This window comes from Peromyscus maniculatus, chromosome 5 (assembly GCF_049852395.1).
Source record: "Peromyscus maniculatus bairdii isolate BWxNUB_F1_BW_parent chromosome 5, HU_Pman_BW_mat_3.1, whole genome shotgun sequence".
Classification (NCBI taxonomy): domain Eukaryota; kingdom Metazoa; phylum Chordata; class Mammalia; order Rodentia; family Cricetidae; genus Peromyscus; species Peromyscus maniculatus.
In genome coordinates, this window is record NC_134856.1 from 77,015,323 (window position 1) to 77,033,707 (window position 18,385).

An 18,385-nucleotide genomic window follows, 5' to 3' on the forward strand; every position below is an offset into this window, starting at 1 on the left:
CTACTGCCCCTCTTCCTTTAGCCCCGAATTTCCTGTGATACTTCCCCTGGCAGAAACCAGGCAAAAATCCAATTGGCAAGAAATCAAACTTTGAGGCAAAACACAAGAACAGAGGGAAACAGATCTGATGCATTAGGGTAAAGGGAAGCAGTTGAGAAAGGCCAGCATCACACTCAAAGACTGTGTGTGTGTGTGTGTGTGTGTGTGTGTGTGTGTGTGTGTGTGTGTGTGTGTGTGTGTGTGTGTTCTGTGACATTTGCCTCCTGAACCTTTCTTAATCCAATCTAATAACCTGACCTGTGGTGATATTTTATTTGTGCTGAAATGTGGTAATATTTTATTTGTGCTTTAATAAGTAAAGCTTTCCTGGAGATCAGAGGCAAAAGCCGGCCATAACACAGAAGTCATGCAATGTTAGCACATGCCTTTAATCCTACCACTTGGCAGGCAGGAATCTGTCTGGATCTCTGTGTGTTCAAGGCCACACTGGAAACAGAGCGAGGTGTGGTGATACATGCTTTGAATTCCAACCCTAGTTAACCATGGAGGTATGGAGGTCTGTACAGACAGATAGGAAGTGACAGAGCTGGGCAGGAAGAAGAAGTGATGTAGCTGAACAGAGAACCAGATGGCAAAACAGCAAGGCACATAGGCATGGGTAGACAGGAAGTAACTCGCATTTGGAAGCTGTCCAGTTGTGAGGTAAGGTTAGCTGTGGCTTTCTCTGTTTCCCTGATCTCTCCCAGACTTTCACCCATACATATATCTCGCTCCATGTTTTTTATTTAATAAGACTGTTTAGAAATGCATCTACACTGACTACCTTTATTTCAAAAACAAAGATAATTGGAGATGGACTCAATGTCTGCTTATCTCTTTCTTCTCTTCCATTGGTGCAAAGATGCTCAGGGCAAGAGGTGTTCTTTCCAAGGAAAACCCCAGCCTTGGTATTTTTTCACTGAGGTTCACACCAAAAATTTTGCATAAATATCTCAAGTTATTGAATGGAAAGAAGAACCAGATGCCACCCATCTGCAATGGAAAGAATGTGGGTGCCCACAGAGGCTCCCTAAATGACCTTACTCAAGGTCAGAGAATCTTGCTTTACCCAGCAGGACTGCATAATAGAATGATTTGACCATGGACATGGTTACCAGGTGTTTAAAGGGTCTACACTTGGCTGTACGTTGTGCTTTGATCTTGAAAGGGGGAGGTCTTTTGCCTCACCCCTTGGCATTGTATAAAAAGCTCTTTGGAATACACCTCAAGATGGCTGGGTATTGACCCAGGGCCCTCCCGGAGCTATCCTGTGTCTCTGTTCTTTTTTTCTCCATTTCCACCTATATTTCTATCTAATACTTTCTCATTCCTCTCTCCTCCCACACAAGAACCCTTCAACAGGTCGGAGCTGGACTCCAACAGATTCCCACAGAAGAACAAGGTTACCTGAGGGATGAGGTGGAGCAGGGCATCCCCAGAGAGCGTTCCCACAGCCAAGCCCACGAAGAGCTGTAAAATAAGACTGTAGTTCTCCTCACAGCTGTGGAAAAGGACCAGTGCCGTCCCAAGCATAGACCCCAACGTCAGGAATGTCACAGCCACCGTGCTGTAGCCGTACTCTGGTCAAAGGAGGCGACAAAGACTGTCAGTGCACACTGCTGTCCACTCATGCCTCAGCTGGCAGAAATTCCAGATCTGCTCTCCTACGATAACAGTTTGCTGGGACATGCAATGGCTTTCTAAGTTTTGTATGGGGTAAAAGATTACTTTCAGTTTTAAGGCGAAGAGTGAACGTCAATGATCATCTAGGAGTTGTTGTGGTCTAAATGTTTATTACCACTCTCACCCACCCCCTAGAACCCAGCCCCCAAGGTGACAGTACAAAGAAAGTGAGGCCTTTGGGAGGTCAGAGGTCGGTCAGGAGGGCTCTGTCCAAGAGCATGAGGTAAGTGCCTTATAAGGAACTCCCAGCAGGGGGAGATAGTGAGCTGGTCCCATGATATGAACCATAAAGCAGACCGTGCCACCACCATCAATTCTACTCAGAGTCTACCAACACATTGATCTTGGGCCTCTCAGCCTCCAGAACTGGGAGGGACACATTTCTGTTGTTCATAAGCCACCCAGATGATTTTGTTACAGCAAAGACTTAAGTTTTCACCTGACCGTGGCTTTGAAGCTACCCCATGTTTCTTTGTTTTAGTTTGTTTTAACTTAATTTTTTATTGATTCTTGGGGAATTTCACGTCGTGTACCCCAATCCCACTCTCCTCCAGTCCCTCCAATCTGCCCCTCACCCCTGCAGCATGCACCCCCAAATTAATTAAAACAAAAGAAAACGAAAAAAACCCACCTTGCTCCCCATCTTTCCAACACTTCTTCACTCATCCCAGTGGCACTGGGAGCTGCATTGTGTCACGTGGTGTACCCTTTTGTCCACTCAGCCCAACCCACAAAATGTTCATTGCAATGAGTCATTGGTCTATTTCAAGGCCTCTGGCCTCTGGCACACCATCATCACGGGACCCTCAAGCCATGGGCATCCTGTGGATGGCTCAGCAGTTAAGAGCACTGGCTGCATTTCCAGAGGTCCTGAGTTCAGTTCCCAACAACCACATGCCGGCTCACAACCATCTGTAATAAGATCTGATTCCCTCTTCCATATGCAGGTGTACATGCAGAGCTACCCCATGTTTTATGTAAAATCACCTAAGCAAGCAAATGCCCAGACACTTACCACCCACAGAGAAAGGCATTTTTCCTACTGGTAAATGCAACACTCCCATAAACTCCCGTAGGGAGACCCAAGTACTGATTCCCATCTAATCACTTTAAACACTTCAAAGGCAAGGGAGATACTTTGGGGAAGCATGGAGTGGGGCTCCACTGCAGACCAGTGCTTATGAACAAACTGAGCACAGACTTCAGGAGAACTTCTTTCTAAAATCGTCCAAAACGATTGGACATGTAAAAATTGATGCTATTCTCAATAACTAAAATGAGTGGCTTTATAGGTGAAAATTGATCCATCAATATGAACGATTGGAAATATAAATTCTAACAGTCTACATTTTAGATTCTATGAAGAATTCTTATAACCCCTAAAATTTATTCCATGTATCTAGGCCTCCAAACAGTGTTTTAATAACCAGCAAAGTAAATGTGATGGTTTGACTTGATTATCAACCTGCAGAATCTTGAATCATCTAGAAGACAGATCTCTGGGTGGTTTTCTAGCTTAAGTGAATCATGGTGGCAAGATCCATCCTTAAGTGTAGACAGTAGCATCCTATGGACTGAATAGAAAGGAGAAAGTGAGCTGAGCTCCTTTCTGACTTTGTATGTAATGTGATCAGACGCCTCAAGCACCTCCAGGATGGACTATTCCCTGGAACTGTGGATCAAAGCATGGCTTCCTTCTTTAAGTTGCTTCCCTTGGGAATTTTCTCACAGCAACTATAAAAGTAGCCAATACAGTAAGATGTTAAGATTATTTTTAAAAATTAATGTATGTGTAAGGAAAAATTGAGGAGGAAATGGAATACTTCAGCTATCATAATACTTAAATCTAATTGTAGTTTTAAAGATTTTATTTTTATTGTTTTTAATTGTGCACATATATGTAGGAAATATAGCTTAGAATAAGCATTGAAAAAACCAGGATTGTCAATCACATAGGCCTGTTTTCTTCAACAAGTGAATGAGTCCTAGTCACCTGGAATGCCAGAGTGAAAAGTGGTCAATCAACTTGGTGATTCTTTGCTATTCTATTAGGAGCCAGCTCCCACCTGAATCCCCCCAATATGCTGAGCATTTTTTAGGTCTTAACCCTGCAGTGAATAGAGCATATCCCCATGAGAGAATCCCCATGGACTTTGCATCCTCCACCTTGTGCCTATCACAGATCCTTCCTCTAGGCTCTAGCCCTAAGCTCTGTTTATCAGTCAATAGAGTTCATTCTTATCATAAAGGTCACAAGTTCTATTATGTTTAAATGTGTAAGAAAAATAAATCAAGAGGTCAGTCCCTGGGTCACAGTCCTAGTGCCCACAAAGATAATAATGCCCCAAGTTTCATTGTCCTGAGTTTTAGTCTCCACCTTGTGTGAATTGTCCCACTTGGCCAGGGTGGGAGAGGGGGGTTGTTGAAGAACCAGCCTGCCTCCATCTTAGGCTTAAAAACTATCTCATAGTTAAAAACAAATTAGGTTCGCTCCAGTTTCTGATTAAATCTTTGTTTCTCAAGGATTGGGTTATGCCCCTCCTGCAACCTTAACTACAAATATACTTCCTTATCCAGGGATGACAATCATGTCTTTGTTTAAAAAGGTTAATAACCATCCTGCAACTCTACCTTTGTTTCAACTACATGTTGTTTTGACCACCTTGCAAATCATGTCTTTGTTTCAGGAGGCCACTGTGACTAACTTGTTATGCTTATGTTGTGTTCCTGTAACTCTGCCTAGTTTGCCCACAAATCCCCCATTTGGAAATGAGCTATAAAGACCTTGTCTTCCTCACATCCCATGCTGACTCATCAAACTGCCTGCATTGGGGGGAGGACCTATCAAACCCCCAATCCCTTAGGGAGGTGTGCACATAGGCATCGACACTCATGAGTGTCGATGTTTATGTGCATCAATGTGTAGGTGCCTACAGAGGCCAAAGGCATTGGATTCTCTGGAGCTAGAGTTGCAGGCAGTCCTAAGTCATTTGACATGAGTGTACGGCACCAAATCCAGGTTCTCCATAAGAGCTGTATATCCTCTTTGCTGCCAAGTTGTCTGTAGTCCCTCCACTGTAGTCTCAAAGAAAATATTCTCTTAAAGTTTATTATTATAGAAGAATGTTGGGGGAGGGGATCATGAGGCCCTACTCCTAGCTGAGGAGCTATTGGTGTGTGTGGGGGTAGTCATTGCTTTTTCAGGGGTACGGCTGCTGGTAGGTTTCTCCAGCTCAACTGGATGGCTCACTAACATGTGGACAACACTAATTGCACCCCCTGGCTTGTCTTTTTGTTTTTGTTTTATTTTAAGAAAAGAACAGGAAGTCGGGGGATGTGTTAGGGGACTCAGGGTAATGGAAGAAGAGAACTAGAGGTAGCTATAATCAAGATATATTCTATGTATGTATGAAATTGTCCAAGAAAAAATTGTGAATATTATTTTTTAAAAAGTAATATTCTTTTCCCACCAAACTTAGGTTTTCAAGAAGGTTCACCCTTCACATCAGATCATATTAATGATGCATATTAATGTAGCACTAAGCTCGATTTAAGAGGACTTTTGTTGATTCCTAGTTCCCACTTTATTGGGATAAATGGAGTTGGTAGTATAACAAGAACAGGCAGGAAATTGACAGTCTTCGATCTTTCAGCTTCTCTGCCACCTCTTCATTGTGGCATCTCTCTATAGTGCTCTAGGGGACAATGAAGAGCTGGTCTTCTCAGTTTGGAAATATGAAAACATAGCTGTTTCATAGCTACGTGAATATACTGAGCACTGCTGAATTATACAAACCAAAGTAAGTAAGGAGCAGGAGCACAGGCCAGTGGTACAGCGTGTGCTTAGAACTCACGGGGCACTTTGTATCTAAAGAAAGGAGTGGAGATAAATTTAATGATGTGCATATTTTACAACAATTAATTTTAATAACTTTAAGGATGGCTGGGATGGTCATGCACCTACACAGCTGTTTTATTTCATTCTAGTTTATTAAGAACACAGGGACTCCCATGTTATTAAAATATCTTTGAAGATTTTCATAGCCCATCCATCCATCCCCAGCTGGACTTTATTCACAAATGCCACTATTCTCGCCTAAATACATAAAGTTATTAGGATTTCAACATGGGCAACTCAAGGTTTTTAATAGTGCCTACAAGAGACCATAACAGGCTAAAAACTCATAGGACACATTAGAGTCTGGACATGTCTCACTTCCTATCTCCCTGTTCTCTTTGTCCTGTGGGCAGCAACAAAGTGATGCTGCGGGAAAATGGTTGTTTCCATAACTTTGGAGCTTTTAAATTCTCTTTTATGTTAGATTTTGCCTTCTTTCTTGTGGGTGGGATAGCCTGGAAATCATAAAAATCTATGACGTTATGTAAAAGGACTGCAGATTTGCCCTCAGCCCCAAGCCAAGCATTATGGTACCTTGATTGGTGTCTGATATTTTAACAATATACATTTCCCATCATGACAGAACTGGAACTACACACTGAATTCTTAGCCTTTGCAGAGCAGCTACTTAGAGCAGGTCTGAAATTTGATCTGAACATGGTCACGTTTCCTTCCTAGAAATGAGGTTGAAGGTGGCACGTAAGGCTTGAGTTACAACCCATAGAACTCTGCTTCCTTATTAACATCTCCCTGTGTTCATCCCACTTTAATGCAACATCTCCCATTGCTCTAAGTTTCAAAGCCTCTGTTAATTACATAGTGCCACATTTTAAATTGCGAACAGAGACATCTATTAAGAGAGGTTATTTGCTGTATATTATTAATGGGATATTGCTAAAGAAATTTCTCTAGAAGAGTCTAGATGTTCGTAAAAAAGAGGATAAACCATTCACCTTTTTCCCCCATAGGTCTTATGTTCAAACAGCTTTTCTGTAAGGGGTTTGTACACACCAGGCACCGTACCCAGTGGTGGAAGTATGGCCATGCCACGTGCTCAGAGGTACTGCACTTCTGTCCCATCACTCGTGAGCATCATTGACCACACGTGTTAAGTTTCTAGGCTCCTCATTTTAGTGAAATGTCTTTTCTCCCAGCAGCTAGGACATTTTAGGTATTTAGACATAACATGCTTTTGCTCACAGTAAACCTTCAAATGAGCTACTTACCACTCAAGAATCCATTGTAACTTTGAGATAAGTAGCTGGATAATTCAATTTTTAAATGGTAGACATTACAGTCTATCACAAAGTATACAACTCTAAATATGTATATTCATATCTGTTCATATATATCATATATATGGTCCATTAATGGTCAGTACTTGAAGTTTTATATTTTCACTGTGTCATGGCTATTCTTGGCCACCATATTAGGGAGATGGAGGTCATAACTACATAAAGCTTCAATGTACTACACATTTTTGAACTCTTTATCCAATTTGCACCTTGTAGGTTCCCTATAAAATCAATAAGTTACTGCTGTGTGGATATCGCTATATATGCTGTGAATGTGTTGCTCTGATTTGGTTGATAAATAAAACACTGATTGGCCAGTAGCCAGGCAGGAAGTATAGTATAGGTGGGATAAGCAGAGAGGAGAATTCTGGGAACAGGAAGGCTGAGTCAGGAGTCACCAGCCAGACACAGAGGAAGCAAGATGTAAAAGTATTGGTAAGCCACAAGCCACATGGCAACTTATACATGAACAGAAATGGGTTAATTTAAGATAAAAGAACTAGATAGCAAGAAGCTTGCCATGGCCATACAGTTTATAAGTAATGTAAGTCTCTGTGTGTTTACTTGGGTCTGAGTGGCTGCAGGAGCTGGGTGAACACAGGAAAACTTCAACTACAAGTTACTGCTATGGTGACTCAGTGGGATCCAGGAGAGTGTAAAGTCCCTGCACTTTCTAGAGCCACCAGCCATTCCTGGGAGGCTGTAATCTCCCTGGCTTTGGCACCTCCAACACAGACCAGCTTGTGTACCTTCATTTACCCCAATACACCCTCATGTTTCACAAGTTCCAGGATGTGGGGATTGCTAAAGCACTCTACGGTATCATCTACTTCCCACTAAGTTGAAAAGAGCCAGTCCCAAGAAGTGGAATTAGAAATTGCTTAAGATCACACAGTTCCTGAGATTAAAGAATATGTCTCAGGTATACATTTCCCATTCCAGTCCTGGTGTGTTTTCTCTTTTACCCTGTCACTTCTCAACTATTAAAGGGTGTAAACTATGGAGAGATGTGTGTGTGTGTGTGTGTGTGTGTGTGTGTGTGTGTGTGTGTGTGTGTGTACAGATTCATGAATGTGGAGTCTGGAATCAACACATTACCTTCCTCAATTGCTTGTATTTTTTTTAACAGGATCTCCCACTAAACCTAGAACTCATCAATCTGCCTAGATTGCAAGCCCTTGGGATACTCATGTCTCTACTTCCCTAGAATTCAGATTGCAGGCACATACCACTACACTCAGTTTTTTTTGTTTTGTTTTGTTTTGTTGCTCGGGTGCTAGAAACCCAATTCAGGTCCCCCATGCTTGCCTCATAAGCACTTTACTTATTCATCCTTCTTCGGACCCCCTAAGAATCATAAAATTGTAAGTTGCTTTACCATTTAGTCAAATATGAAGGACAGAATTGATTTAATGAATTATATAAAAAATACGAAATATGCTTTGAATATCATTTTATATGTTGGCACACATCCATAATCCCAGCCAGCATTGGGGAGAACAAAGTAGGGGGATTGTAAGTCTGAGGCTCACCTAGGATACTCATAAAATTCACTGAAAAGCATCAGAACCAACAGAAATAGAACTCTAAGACTGGCTTGCTTAGGTTTGACTTTCAATGTCATCATGTTAACAAGTCCATAATTTTTAACCTGTGACTAAGCATATACATGTCTGTGTTTCTTTATCTGTAAAATGAGAATGATAGCAATCGTCCCTCCTCACTATATGGAGGACTAAATAATTTGGTAAATGTACAGTGCTCAGGACTGCTCCTTCTACACAGTGAGCACTCTACATTTCCTGCTATTACTACATGCATTGTGCACATGGTTGTGGGACCCAGACTTACTCTCCAGAGTGGTGGGTGGGAGCTTTGCTTGCTGGTCCTTGGGCATTTGGCAAGAGCAGCTGAGTAGTTGCTGGATGATCCCTGGACTTAGCTTCTTAAAGTCCTCCTTAGAAATGGAAGGACTACTATGGTTCTGTAGAAAGATCTCCACCAGCTGCCTAGCAGAGAAGCAAGCCTGTATAAAGAAAACACACAGTTACAAACCTCAGCCTTCAATCAGATACAACAGCCACTTCAGGGGCCAGAACTACACAGGGCTGCGACAGCTGCATGGTGACGTGATCGCGAGTTGCTACCTTTGCATTGTTTACCGCTCGCTATCTTCCAAGGTTCATTTAAAAATTATTCTGAGTATCATTTCATATTTCTGGCATATATATTTTCTTTCTGGAAAGTAGAGACTGATTTGCAATGCATTGCATGATGTTCTAACCAGTGACACACACACACACCCGGAAGTTTTCATATTTTTGTTTTGCCCATTTTTCAATGGCGGAATCTTTGTATGTGCAAAGTTGTGACTTCACATGATAAAAGGGAGCCCTGTAGTAATGAAATTGTTGGCTTTGGTACCATCTCACTTAACAAGCCTGAGCCAGAAACATGTTTTTAAATGAAATGAGAGGTTAAATTTAGAAGGGAATGCTATGTCAGGTAGCCAATATGTATGTTCAACACTAGGGTGACCTTTCTCTGTTAACATTCTCTATAAAAAGCAGCAGAAATAATTGTTATTTTTGACTGACGTTACCTGCTTTATCTACAATTTCATGTTTCTTCATACTACATAGGCATGCTTAGATGAAATCCCTAAAATAAATGCAACATGCCTTTAAAACCTACTATAAGGTGTTTTTCCAATTTAAAAGTAAAAACTAGGGTTGTATGCACCAAAAATTGCAACTTAAAAAGTTTAGGGTTTTTTTTTTGTGTGTGTGTGTGTGTGTGTGTGTGTGCTGTGCATGTATGTATTTGTGTTCAAATGTGAGGACATGTGTACTTATGTGGATGCATATGCACATTGTATACATGTACATGTGGAGGCCTGAGGCTGACATGGGGCATGTTTCTCTACCACTCTCCACCTTTAGTACAGAGTCTCTCATCTCTCTCTGAACCTTGAGCTCCCCATTTCAGTTAGTCTGCTAGAGAGCTTGACCAGGGAATCCCTCATCTCCACCTCCCAAACCTTGCAAATGGGTTACCATGGCCACCAGGCTTTTACATAGGTTCTGGGTATCTTAGTGCCAGTCCTCAGACTTGTAGGATAAGTACTTTACACACTGATACATCTTCTCAGGCCCTGAAAGTTTTAATGAGAATGAAATATAGTTTTTATATGAGTCCTTTTATTGAAACAAGAACCCAGTGGCTTTGTGGACTTTAATCACAACCAGTACGGTACTTTTAGAAATAAGCAATGATTTACAAGCCTGGCCTGATTTTCTATGGTGTAGAATATAAGAACTTTTCAGTGAAGACATGTTAATCAAGACATAATTATGAAACACCTAGTGGTTTTCTCTCCATTTCAAAATCTTTGGTGGTGACTCTGTGGGTAAGAAAGCTTTCTTCTGGCCAGAAAATATTTGGTTTCATGAAAGAGAAGCCACACAAGCAAGAAAACCAAGAGGAGACTACAAAAGAATGAGAAAAAAATCACACACTCATACAACAAGAAAACCCAGAGTACAAAGGAAAATCCATAACCTAAACTGAAAAATCAGAACCAAAGATGTACATACATGCCTGTCCTGAATGCCAAGTATCAAAGTTGCACATACAGGCCTGTCCTGGAGGCCAAGAATCTTCTTTATCTCTCTCTCTCTCTCTCTCTCTCTCTCTCTCTCTCTCTCTCTCTCTCTCTCTCTCTCTCTCTCTCTCTGTGTGTATGTTTCTTCTCACAGTATGGTCCGCTTATTCTATAAGCACATAGCCATGTAAGTGTCCACTCTAAAGTGACCTTTTAGTAAAGTACTATCAAAACACAGCCAAAAGAATAATGCGTGGTAGACAATGCCTTGGGAAACTATGAGAGAGGTTCCAGGAAAAATAGGCAAAAGGCCTTTTACCTCAGGTGCATTTTGTTCCCTGGATTGTTCTTAGATGTGATTTCGTGCCTCCTGTGACAAGTATTTGCATTCAATTTATAAGACATGTTTTATTTTTGTTAGATGTCAGAACACAGCTATAGAATCCAATCTGGTCAGTGCACCCTGGATCTGGATATGGCCCTCTGCCTTGTTTTCATGCTTTCCCAGATATAATCTGTAGTACATGCCAGGTAATTGTGTTTAAATTGTTCTGTCCTGAGAAAGTTCCAGGAAAGGGCTGTTCTGTTAATATTTAGTATGTGCTTATTGAAGTTTATTTACATGTTTTTCTGATCATGTTTTTGTAAACTCAAACAGCCTTCCTTGAATCATTGCTTTCTTTGTTGCATTAGTGCATTCAGTACATTGAAACTGAAGTAAAAGCTGGGAAGTGGTGGCACACGTCTTTAATCCCAGCACTCAGGAGGTAGAGGCAGGTGGATATCTGTGAGTTCAAGGCCAGACTGGGCTACAGAGTGAGATCCAGGAAAGGCACCAAAGCGACACAGAAAAACCCTGTCTTGAAAAACCAAAAAAGAAAAAAGAAACTGAAGTAAAATCGTCTGAAGCATTAGACTGTAGTCTAGCCCATTCTTTAAGATCTTCCAATCCCAGGTCTCACAGATAGATCTATGTAGGTCCACGAAAGTTGAAAAGTGGCCCCCAAATCAGGGACCTAAATGAAAAGCTAACAGAGGATGCAAGGACCTCTGAAAAAGGAGGTAAGCAGGGATTAATATGTGGCTAAAAGTAGGAAAACCAGCACATAGTGAGTTGATACATCGTTTCCTAAAAAAGAGTGGTGTAGCAATGTCTAAAGCCCAGCTCAAAAGTGCTAGGACTAAATAACAGAATCTAATCCTTAGTTTCCTGGAAAGCACACTCTAGATCCCAAAATATGATATCAAATTAAAGAAAATATAGTGAAAGCCCATAGACAAGGAGAACGTATTCTGGTACAATTCTGGGTGACTTGGGCATTGGTATACATTGTAATGCAAACAATAAATCGTGATGAGCCAAAGGGTTTAGAAAAGGCTATGACATCACCCAGCTTGGATGATGGCTGTCCCATGGATAAGTAGATGGAGTCTCCTTCCCCTTCCCTTAGTCCTCCACAGTCTGTATGCTCCTAGCCCCTTCCCCACATCACAGAACACATCTGGTTATGGCAACATAGCATACAAATGCCTGGGAAGAGTGGCTAGACACAAAGGTGAGGGTCCAAGGACCCTCCAAACTCTCATTCTATGTGAGAATGTCAACAGAAATGATTGATAGCTTTGAAGGAGATATAGCTGGTCTTATGAAGATGGCAGTTGTTTTGGTGGGGGACAGCACTGTGTTGCACTGAACTGGCTTTTAAGGGTGTCTCAGTTGGGGTTTCTATTGCTGTGAAGAGACACCATTGATCATGTCAACTCTTACAAAGGAAAACATTTAGTTGGGGCTGGCTTACAGGTTCAGAGGTTTAGTCCATTATCATCAGAGCCAGAAAGCATGGCAGCATACAGGCAGACATGGTGCCAGAGAGGTAGCTAAGAGTTCTACATCCAGATCCAAAGGCAGTAGGAAGAGAGAATAACCCTGGGCCTGGCTTGAGCATTTGAAACCTCAAAGCTCACACCCTGTGACACACTTCCTCCAGCAAGGCCACACTCCTAATAGTGCCACTCCCTATGAACCTATAGAGGTCATTTTCATTCAAACTATCACAAAGGGGATGTAAAAAGATTAACTTGGAGGTAAATGCTTGTCACCTTTGGGTAAATACCATAGATATGGCTTGAAAAAGTAAAGTCTGATAGACACATTTTATGCCTAGCAAAGGTGATAGAAAACAAGAAGAGATGATGGTTATTGAATCCAGCCTCCCTCACATTAAGCAGGTGATCTATTGCTGAGGGATATCTCCAGCCTAGAAAATGACTTTTTCAAAGACATGGTAGCAAGAATATGTGATATTCCACAGCAATGTATTCATAATCTGTGGGTACAACATCCAGTATTGTTAGGAACATCTAAATACTTTTTTATCTTTAAAATACAAGTCATGGGGCCAGCCAAGTAGCTCAGTGGCACAAACATGCATGCACATACATGGCAACCCACCTGTACTTTCAAGTGTACTGCAAGAACAGATGGGATTCCCAGATCAAACCAGGTTGCTACACTAACAGAACTGGTGAGTTCTAGATTCAAGTGAAAGACCCTACCTCAATATATAAGGTGACAATCAATCAGGAAGACTCCACTACCCTCTTGGGCTTCTAAACACATGGGTATGCACAAACATGCATGCACATACATGTCAAGAGAAAGAAATAAAATTTTTAAAAGGGCAAAGGATGTAGTTCAAAGATAAGTGTATTTACCTAGCCCCAGGTTCAAACACCAGAACCACTTGAAAGGACCAATCTATTATACAAATATGCTTCCATAAGTCAAAGCACAAAGGAATCTCTTCCTAATCTATCTTAAATTTAGGCTGTATGCTTATCATTATTGGGACTTACGTAATATTCAAATCCTAAACTGATTGGTATGAGTCTTCAGGGCTAAGCCTATCTTAACCCAGTGTGGCATTCTTCATGCCAAGGTACTACCAGCTCATATTAAATGCTAGTGTATCTTTTCTAAATTAATTATTTATATGTTTAATATGGACCTGAGAGAAATGCTAAATATTTTGGCTCTATTTCTATGTCTGTAGAAATCCACTTACAAAAAAAAAAAAAAAAAAAAAAGGAAAAGAAAACCATAAACATACCACAGAGAGACTACTTTAAAGAAAAATGTATAGTATCTTCATAAGAGTTTAATAATTCTGACAGAACTATCAACTTCCTTCAGCAATAGAGAATGATAACATAAAAAAATAAAAATACCTGATCCCAGGAAACAGAAGGATCATCGGAATCTTTCTCCGTCGCTGTAGGTGTCTTAGGGTCTCCCCAACTATATATTGTCGTGTTTTGTTTCCTTTGGTGTTGATGGGGGGAATCCTTTTTGGCACAGGCCCCTCTGGTAAAGAGTATGTTGAGGAGTTGATCTAGTCCTAGAAATTTCATATAAAATCTGGTGTCACATGGAATAGACAGGTCACATTTAGAACAGTCACAATTTCCATGGCTACAGCTCGGATGTTTTACAAGATAAACTTGGTTCTACTGAAAATGGTTATATTGGAACAAAGCTAAAGAGTATTCATACTTTATGTGGGTGCTGATGCCCTTAAAAGACCTTGGTTAAACTTGGATGATGAACAAGTCTTCCCAGAATAACCCTACATTTTTGCATCCTAGAAATAATAAAAGTGAGTAGCTAGTGGACATATGTTTCATTGAGACATGTGTTTTATTTGCTATAAAAAAATTATAATGAAGGGGAGAAAGAAATGGCTCAGGGTAAAGGCATTTGCTGCCAAGCCTGATGAATTAGTTTGATGCCTGAGTCCTGAGTGGTAGAAGGAGAGAACCAACTACAGGAAGATTTGCTCTGACCTTCATTTATGAACTGTGGCACACGCATGTGCACACACATATACACATAAACATATTCATGCACTCACACACACACACACACACACATATATATATATATATATACATAAAATAACTACAATGTAATAAAATTCAAATTAAAAATTTAAAGTGGCCTGATCTTTGGGAAATTTACTCCCTGAAGGTACTCTACATCTTCAGCAAATTGTGTATTTCTTTAATGTATATAAGTCAATCAAAATGCTTTCCTTTTAGATGTATATGCAGAACAAAGAAAATAAATGAAATTAAGATAAGGACAGAGAGGTTCACTAGATTTTATTATTTTAAATCTGTTCTTAATGGCACACATATATTACAGTTCAGTTTCCTCAATTCATTTCTATGATTTTAAAATTATTATACAGAAAATGATTAAATAAAATAGCCAGTTTATATGGCATCACTCTTCTTCTTACCTGTAAATAAAATGTCTTTGAAATTTTCCTAAACAGTATAATCAGTTATATAAAATTTACCAAGTAATTTTATTGCAAATGACCAATTTTCAACAACAAAAAAAGGTATTATGAGCTTTCCAGATAACTGATAAAGTGTGACCCATGTTGAAGAAAAATAGCAAACAATGAATGCAACTCTAGATATACCTGGATGTTGGATTTAGTCCCAAAGTCCTCAGGCAGTTAGCAAAAGTATGTTTAAGGAACTAAAGAAAATCATATTTAAATAATTAAAGTGAAGCATGGCAATAAACTAGATAAAAGAAATTTTCAATAAGAAGGAAAAAAATTACATAAAGTTCCAAATAGATGTTGTGTAGTTTTGAGATAAAATTGAAATATAATCACAAAAAGCACTCAACAATATATGTGAGAAAGCAGAAGGTAAAAATCATTGATCATTTAGAGTGGGTAACAGAAGTAATTCTTCCTGAAGAATAGAGAAAGAAGGAACTGAAATAAGTTTCAGAGACCTAGAAAACAACACTTATTATCAACAGACATGGATTGGCAGCCACAGAAAGAGAGGACAAAGAATAACAGGAATAAAAGTGATGAAGAGAATGGCCAAGAACTTCCCAAGTGTGTTATAAAAATCTTCATTCACATTTTAAGGAAGCTTATTAAACACAAAGCAACTTAAATACGCTAACATCCATGTTCAGATACATTATAGTCAAACTGATGAAAATCTAAGATAAAATCTTGCAAGACCACATGCTAAAGTGATTTATATATGTGGGGCAGCAAATGGCTGACTTCCCATCTGAACAATGAAGGCTCCACCCCCAAAAAAATTGTAGGATGACATATTCAAAGAACTGAAAGAAACAGTTATCAATCAATGGTTTTATACCCAGCAAAACAACCCCTCAAAATGAATTAGAAAGAAACAAAATCCTGGTAAACAGTAAATGAGAGAATTCTTTATTGGTGCACATATATGACAAGAAATATATTACATTATTTTTATAAAAGATGTGTTTTATTTATATTTATATGTATATATGTCATATATGTATATGTGTGGCTAAGTATGTATATGTGTATACAGTTGCCTACAGAGGCCAGAAGAGGGCATTGGGTTCCCTGGAGCTGGATTTTCAAGCAAGCTGCAAGCCTCCTGATATGGATGTTGGGAACACAATTCCAGTCTTCTGAAAGAGCAGTGAGACCTATTTACCACTGAGCCATCGTGACAACCCCAGAATGAAATTCATCAGGTTGAAAAGAAATGACTCAAACCTTCCTTTGGGTAAAATTTCCAGTTTATTCAAGTTTATTATAAGAAATGAAGAGTTTTGGAAATGTGAAATTGTAGGTTAATATAAGAGATTCTATAGATATATTTATAAATATTAATTTAATGAAAAAAGTAATACAGTCTTTTCTTTCAAACTCAGAACTGTAGGAACACAGGTCACACACAATACTATTTAACACTGTATTTCAATCATTAACTAAAGCAGGTAGATGAGAGAGCAAACAAAATTACAGGAACTGGAAGCAGACAAAGCTATAAATATTTGGCAATGATACAAATATATATCTGAAACTCCCCAGAAAAGCATTGTGAAAGCAATGGTTTTAGTGGAGCAGATTACAAAGTTAATCAAAAAAAAGTCAGTAGCTCTCACTTATATAAGCATCAATCAGAAGACACGATGAAAGAAAATCTCATTTAAGATGACCAGGAAGAAAGTGGGCTGCCTAAATATAAGTACAAAAAGACATATCTGAAGACCCATGCCTTGCAAATAATAAAACACCCATGTGGGCATGACAACGTTGAAAGATATATTATTACTGGGTATAATATGTAACATGTTATAGTTGTCATTTTTCTCCAAGTATGTGCACACACACACACACACACACACACACACACACACACACACACACATACACACACACACACACACACACACACACACACACACACACGTATATAAGTGTGCCTGCATGCAGTGTTTTTCAGGCTCAACAACTTAGTAATGTTAATTATAATCTACAAACAAGCCAGGAAAATCTTGGAAATAGTTTATTCTTTAAGAACATGAGCCAAGAGTGGGCGAGATGGTGCAGTGCATACAAGCAAGAGGACTGGAGTTCAGATCCCCAGCACCCAAGAAAATGCAAGTCAGGTAGAGTAGCTCACTCAGAAGGCAGAGACAGAGAATTCCCAAGGCAAGTTAGCTAGGTAGACTAGCTGAATCAGTGTATATTAGGTTTAAGTGAGAGACCATGCCTCAACATTTAAGGTGGAGAGCCATCAAGGAAGGTACCCAACACCAACCTCTGACCTCCATATGCACATATATATATACTACACATGTGTATATACACATACAACTATGCATGCACATACATCTCACACACAGATACATATGCAATAAAAGGAACCCAAGTAAAATGAAATTGGTGTGGGAGGAAATTTTTTCCTTTATAGAATTATAATATCAAGAAATAGGTAGCTAGATATTATCAAACTTGAAGGATACCAGAGGTGTACCCCTCACTCATAACCAACAGCAAGGTCTGAAACTACAAATTCTCATTCGTGGCCAGAAGAATGGATCTGAGTAATAATTGGGAGAAGAGTGTAACATTCCAAACTTCTCAAAAAGTCATGAATTGATAACTATCTAAACCTGGTTCTATGACTCCAAACCTCCTAACTTTACCATCTGGCAGGAAGCATTCTGATAAAGAACAAGGGTGGACCACAGCCCTCTCCCGTCAGAGTCAATCCAAATGGGATTTTCAATCACTTAGACAGGTAAAAAAAAAATACCCCATGGGAAGGTTTCTATTCCAGTCTTAAAACTAATACAAAAACTACCTACAATGTAGGTTGACACAACTGTCTCTGGCCATCATCTACTCTCACCCTATTGGGTGTTCTGCTCACAAAGGCCCCTTATCTACTGACTATGGTCATCACTTCAGGGTGTACCTTCCTCTACTATAAAATAAACTCTGATTATCTTTTAAACTGTGTTTCTCCTCCAAATTCTTCCAATGGGCATCAAAAGAACCAGAGAGCAGAGAGGAAACCATAATGAGAGCATCAGGACATCATTTTATAAGCTTCAAATAGCCAATTTAGACAGTCATTTGAAGGTTACAACCCTCATTCAGAAGAGAAGCAAATATTCTAAGTCTTCTGGTGGAAGTCACCAACCATAAAATGATGTTCTTCACTAAATACCTGAAAACTAATCCAATCTCTACATACAACCACCAGCATACAGGATAGGCATGAAAGTTCAGGTTAACTCTGAATGCAATCAGTGATCCACAGGACAAAACCCCTTTACTCCCCCAACAAAATAATTTGTGATAAAGTAGACAGAATGAGGGTGGAGATAAATGTCACTTGTAAAGGAAATGAGAAATATACCAACATTTTATATTGTATCGATTTTAGTTTGTGTGTGTGTGTGTGTGTATGTGTGTGTGCGCGCGCGCGCGCTTATCTGTTTGAGTATAGGCACATATGTGCATGTCACACATGTGGAAG

The 18,385-nt window shown here is 39.7% G+C and overlaps 1 protein-coding gene across 3 annotated transcripts in view; it reads right to left on the bottom strand.

Moving 5' to 3' along the window:
• Slc39a12 (solute carrier family 39 member 12) overlaps positions 1-18,385 on the bottom strand; it is a 94,474-nt gene that overhangs the window by 57,749 nt on the left and 18,340 nt on the right. For all 3 annotated transcript variants that reach the window (XM_076572695.1, XM_016008215.3, XM_042278079.2), the window contains exons 5-7: positions 13,748-13,917; positions 8,767-8,941; positions 1,447-1,619 (exon numbers count right to left, since the gene is read on the bottom strand). In XM_076572695.1, coding sequence (XP_076428810.1) covers positions 1,447-1,619; positions 8,767-8,941; positions 13,748-13,917 — 518 coding nt within the window. The remainder of the gene's footprint in view (positions 1-1,446; positions 1,620-8,766; positions 8,942-13,747; positions 13,918-18,385) is intronic.